The sequence below is a fragment of the Phytophthora infestans genome, genomic scaffold (assembly GCF_000142945.1).
Source record: "Phytophthora infestans T30-4 supercont1.424 genomic scaffold, whole genome shotgun sequence".
NCBI classification, from domain to species: Eukaryota; Oomycota; class Peronosporomycetes; order Peronosporales; family Peronosporaceae; genus Phytophthora; species Phytophthora infestans.
This window is the reverse complement of record NW_003303336.1, coordinates 18,671-24,552: the sequence shown is the minus strand read 5'-3', so window position 1 is coordinate 24,552 and position 5,882 is coordinate 18,671. Positions and strand designations below refer to the sequence as shown.

The following is a 5,882-nucleotide window of genomic DNA, read 5'->3' as shown; positions in this document are numbered from 1 at the left end:
TCAGGTAAACGTTCCATTGGAGAATGTTTTATTAGAAACGTTTTTATTAAATTAGTAATATTATTTTTTAAGTATTAAACTAAGTATTTCGAAGTGTTGAATTACTACTTTGCTAAAATGCGATCCAGTGGTGTCGCCAGGGTCTAAAAAAAATCAACAGCGCCTACGACGATATAATAGTACCGGTGTGCACGTCGGCGAAGCCCACCAATGCAAATTAACCCGCACACACGCAGCCCCTTTGCGTGAGGTGGCGCTCCAGCGTTAAAAATGGGGGCAAAATGAAATTTGAGCGGTGCATTTTAAGTACGATGTGTTGACCACATACAGTGTGTACACCACATATTGCAATTTTAGCGAATCGACGCCGCCTTCGCTGCGCTCGGCAGCCAGTAGAACGCGCGTTTTAGCGTGAGGATTATTAACCCTAGCCCGTTACGGACGTTACAGACTGACAACACACTCCCCCAGGGCAGCGAAGGTGGCCCCGATTGGCCTAAAATAGTCTCAGTTCAAAAGTAGTCTAGGTCAGACTATTTATTGTTTAGCCAAAATATCGAGATTCATAAATAGTCTGACCAACACAGGTTTATAAATATTCTGACCTGAGCCGTGTGGGTAAGAGTGCACATTGGTACTCAGTACGGCTGGGTTCGAGTCACCCATTACTTTTTTTCTCACAACAATTGGTTTTGATGTTTGTGGTTCTCGAAGTGCCGACCAAGTGCAAGTACATATACAACCCAGAATCATTAGAAGCTATATCAACAGGTGTCTGATGTTACCTCCGCTTCGGTGTAGGGGGAAGGACTGGATGGTAGAGCGCCGTAGCGCTCCCTCCAGTTACGTTTTAAGTCCTCATTCTCTGTTTTATCGGCAAGTCGGCATGGAAGTTGCTACAGCTACTGCGCAATGTGGAGGTTGTGGAGAACCCGTTGGTCCTGTTCATCGCTGTCCCAAGTGTTTGCGCCACATGCATCCATTTTGTGGACGACCCACTGGAGCCGAAGGCTTTGGGCAGTCGGTGGTGTGTCCAGACTGCGACAATACCGATCGAGCCAGCGACGGCACATCTCAGGCCGACGACTTCGAAGGCGAGCTCGAGCTCGAGCACACGCGATCACGCTCACCCCGTTCATCCAGACAATCGCGCAGCACACAGGCTGTCAGCAGCATCGCTCATCGCCGGAAGGTGGTCATTTGCTAACATAGATAAAAACTAGGAAAGAACGAAAGTGTAGTCTTAGTTGGAGCAGTCGTCTGAGCGACGACCCTCCACGCTGAGGTTTGACGGTTCGAGTCTCACGTTTTGTGTATTTTTTGTGACCGGTCGAAATTCATAAATAGTCTTAGCACTTAAATAGTCTGTGTCAGACTATTTAATGTGTATGACCTGAGAAACCATACACAAAATAGTCTCGGTCGGACTAATTACCGTAGACAGTGTAGTGGTCAGTTATAGAGGTTCAAATAAGGAGGTGTGACTGTATTTAATTACGCGTATAGTGACGTTTGGTACTTCAAAGGTGCAATACAGCTAGGTATACGCTTGCTTTGCTAACCTCTTCTCGCTGGTTCAGCAGCATATTTACTATGTAATGTATTTTGTACACTGCCGGTTGGAATAGGAGCAGTTCAGAACAATTCCGAACAGTACTAAACAACAGGAACATGTTCTGAACATGTTCCAAACCAGCACTAGGTTTGAATGGTGAAATGAGGATTTATGCGTGTATTCATTGGATATACTAGGTACTTTTCAAGCTAGGTAGTTATCTGTAGCTTGACTTAGAATGCGGGTGCGCTCGCTTCGTGGATGGTGCACTCGAGCGGTCCCTTGACGGGCAGCGTCACGCTGTAGTCGTACGTGATCCTGAACGGATCCTCGACCGTCTTGATGTCGAATCGGCTGAACAGTACAGCGATGACTGTCTGCATCTCCAACAAGGCGAACCGCATGCCGACACACTGGTGCGGGCCACCACCGAACGTGATGAATTGGAACGGGTTCACAGACTTCATCTTGCCAGTCTCCTCGCCGATCCAGCGGTCTGGGTTGTACTCGGCCGCATCCTCACCCCACACGTTCTTCACACGCGCTGCGGCGTACACCGACATGACTACGTACGAGCCGAACGGTATGTACGTGCCTTCACGAAGTGTAGTTGACCGCATGGGTGTGCGATGGACGCCCGTCATGTACAGACGCAAACTCTCCTTGAGAACAGCCTCAATGTACGGGACCTTTTGCAGATCCTCCATCGTAGGGACCTGCAGCTCGCCTGTCAAAAGTTCTGGCAGGTTCTCACGAATCTGCTGACGAAGCTTAGCCAGCACGCGCGGATGACGGTTCAGGTTAACAATAACCCAGGCCATACTGAAGCTTGTAGTCTCCTTTCCAGCCAGGAAAAAGTTCATCATTGCATCGCGTAGATCAGAAGAGTCCGTCTTACCGGTAGTGTCCACGAAGAGAGTCAGCAGGTCTGTCTTAGTGTTCCAGTCCTCCGCGGTCTTTTCCGCCATAGACTTGAGCATAACTTCATTCAGTAGATCCGTAGCGACCTTGATACACCGCTTAAGCATGCGTTCATCGCCGATGTTGAGGAATCGCTTGAGCTTCCAGTACCACATTGGCGACTGCAGACGTGCACCGAAAACCTCAGCGTAGCCGTCGACAGCCTCAATGAAAGGGTGGTCCATTTCCGAGTTGATGTCACCGTCCAGACCATGAAGATCCACGCCGAAGCCAATTTTGGTGAACACGTCGCTGGAAAACTTGCCCAGCAGCGACTTCATGGGAGCGACGCGGCCTTCCTTCGCACACTGAGCGAGGATATCGCGAAGTTTTATGGATTTCTCCATGATCACTTCGTCCATCACGTCGCGCAACATTTTCATCGAGAACATGTGACTGGCGATTCGCCTCTGCTTAAGCCACTTCTCGCCGTCTACACCGGCGACACCTTCGCCGAAGATATCGTGCTGCAAGTCAACGAGTTCGTCGCCACGACCAAAGTTGTCAAACTGCGCCTTGAAGACATCCTCACACGCTTCGGGCGACGTGATGATGAGCGTCTGTGGACGGCCAATGATACTGAGCACCCACGGTTTGCCTTCGCTGATCTGACTCTGCTCAGCCATCCAGTCTTGCAGTCGGTCCTTCTGAAAAAACATGACGTCAAGTGTGTTGCCCAGAATCGGCAGCGTCGACTTGGGGCGGTGTAGTCCCTGCGAGTCCAGCGCGCGCGTGATCTTCATCTCCTTGTATACTGCAACCAGCAGCTTGTAGCCCAGATAGAGACCACTGAGTGCTCCAGCAGTGAGCACCGCCTGGCGCTCCGTCACTTGATGTTGCGCGATCCCCCACATGCTGACAAAGACACAGCAAGACACGAGGAGAATTCCGAAATGAGAACAAGTGGAGACCAGGGATGCTCGGGATTCCCGAGTCGGGAAGTCGTACAATACAGTGTACAGTACAGTACGACTCGCGAGGTCCGCAGTGCGCAGTGCGCACCACCGCAAGCAACCCGTTCCGGATCGTCTGTGGTGCTGTATCCATGTGTCCCTTATGAATCATACATGTAATATGATAAGGGCCTTATCTAATCAGGATTGGTCATTACGGATTTGCACCACGCACATGTATTAATACACAATTCACAGCTGAAAGGCTCACGGTAAACTGCTGATTGGCTCTTGCCAAGAGTCTTGGGCTTAAATGCTGGGGCTGCATTGTCGAGCCCTCGGGGTCCAACCGCAGCTGTACTGTATGTTAAAGATGAGCTTTCGTGACCGTCCTGGCAGGACGGTCACGAAAAGCCAGGACTCCTGGACCGGGAGTCCCGGTCCGGGACCCAGTACATGTACATGTACTGTACATGCACATGTATTAGAACTTCTACAGTAGAATCTACTGTAGAGTCTACAGTGTAGACTACATGTACATGTAGACGTCTTGATCAAGGTCCACAAAACTGTGTGTACCGATACTGTACTTTGCTTGGGTAGATGGAGATACATGTACAGTACATTCAGAGACCAAGGCATCAAAGAGCTGGGGCTAATGGTAACCAAATATCATAGGATATTTTTTATAGTAATAGTACTATTTTCGAATTTAAATAGTAATAATAAATAAGTTTTTCAAAAGCTAACATAATTTTTTTTAATATTAACTCAGAGATTTGAAAATATTAGATACTAGATGATATTTTATGCTATTTCCCACTTAAGCACGTTTCTTGCCACCTTTCCATCTGCTGGCTCCACTAAAGTTCGAGATCCGTTGGATCCACCACCCCCATTCCATGGATCCAAGTCACTCTGTGTGGGATCTTCAATCCCTTGGATCCAGACTTGGGGAAGTGGGATCTAGGACATCTAGCGGTGGATCTTGCCTTCTCATTTGTTGTTAATACCAGATCCACCTTCGGATGGAGTCGACCACCCTTCTCCATAGGATCCTCACTCGATCCACCCTGTGACGGGGTCACACAGCACCTTGCGCTAGAGGAAGTTATCTTCCGAGAGTATACAAACTCTCAGTGAACGGCAGTTCACAGGTCCCCTCTTTAATTAAAGAGAGCGAAGTGACCTTAATAAGGTAGATTGTAAACTGAGTATATTTATAGGTAGGTTACGTTTGGGTTTAATACAAACTATGAGTTACCTATAGAAATTCAATGTCATTTAACCAATGGTTGGCTTTGAACGACCTTGGTACCTTGTACCAAATATCCCGGAGTATGACGTGTCATACTCCTGAAGTGTGAAGTGTCACACTTCATGTAACCAGGGTACACTTAGGGCTACGTACCCCGTTCCATCCTCCCCCACTTAGGTTCGGTTTACCGACCAATCAGAATGAAGAGGTGTTCGTCACAAACTCTCATTCTCAAAGTCGAAAACCATCGACTTGGCCGCGCGAGCGCGGCGGAGGCTCACTTCACAGTTAGAGCCTCGAGCAGCAACCTGTGCGCTCTTCGTCTAGGTCTCCACTTCGACCGTTATCATGCCTCGTGGCACTGCAAAGAGCGGTGCTAAGACACGCTCCAAGGCTGCTGCCGGTAAGACGCAAGCCAAGAGCACTAAGCCTCACGGCAAAGGCTCTGCACTTAAGGAGGCTACTCAGGTGGCCTCCGAGGCGATCGGATCCTCGGGTGACGCGGCTGTGGACAAGCGCGCAAGCAGGCGGCGCAGTCCGTCGCCCTCATCTTCAGACAATCGTCCGAACCCTCGGTTCGTGGAACATGAGTTCAACTCGGGCAGTGAGGACGATGCCGAGTCCGAGAGCACTCACGATGCTCCTGCGGACTCTGTGGGAGGGCACAGCCCAGTGCCCAGTGAACACAAAGATGACAGCGTGCAGTCGCTCGCTAGTGATCAAGGTGATCACAGTCCTAGGACCTCTGTGCGCTCTGAGAGTCCGGCCGCCAAGGCTAAGGACGCTCCCAAAGCCGGTGGCGATGAGGAAGAGAATCCTCGCAAACGTCTCTCGCTTGCCGAGGGTCTTGCGCGCGCTAAGGCCTCTAAAGCCGAAGGCGCCAAGCCCTCAAAGAAGCGTACCGCCTCTAAGTCTCCACTCCGCGAGGAGAAGGAGACTCGACGCTCCTATCAGAGTCTCTTCGGCTCCTCGGATGAAGAGGAGGAGAAGGAGGAAGAAGAGGAGGAGGAGGGTGCTATCGTTAAGCCCCGGGAGGTCTCGAATGACCTAGACCAGCAGCAGGAGGATATCCAAGCTGCCCAGCGTGTCCGTGGGGGTTCGGTGGCGGCACCCGTCAGCCAGGGAGCTGCCATCAACTCAAGAGGGTATTGGCCTCCCGAGGAGAGCTCTGGGGCTGACCTCTTCTTGGAGGTTCTCGTCGCTCCTCGTGGCCTTG

General features: G+C 50.4%; 1 protein-coding gene across 1 annotated transcript; it reads right to left on the bottom strand.

Moving 5' to 3' along the window:
- Positions 1–1,788: 1,788 nt before the first annotated feature.
- On the bottom strand, positions 1,789–4,460 carry PITG_21759 (cytochrome P450, putative; the record flags this gene model as incomplete). The annotated part of the gene is made up of 4 exons (XM_002894811.1): positions 1,789–3,370; positions 3,797–3,875; positions 4,326–4,374; positions 4,422–4,460. 4 exons carry the CDS (start codon positions 4,458–4,460, stop codon positions 1,789–1,791), a joined length of 1,749 nt encoding a protein of 582 aa, XP_002894857.1.
- Between the last annotated feature and the right edge of the window lie 1,422 nt (positions 4,461–5,882).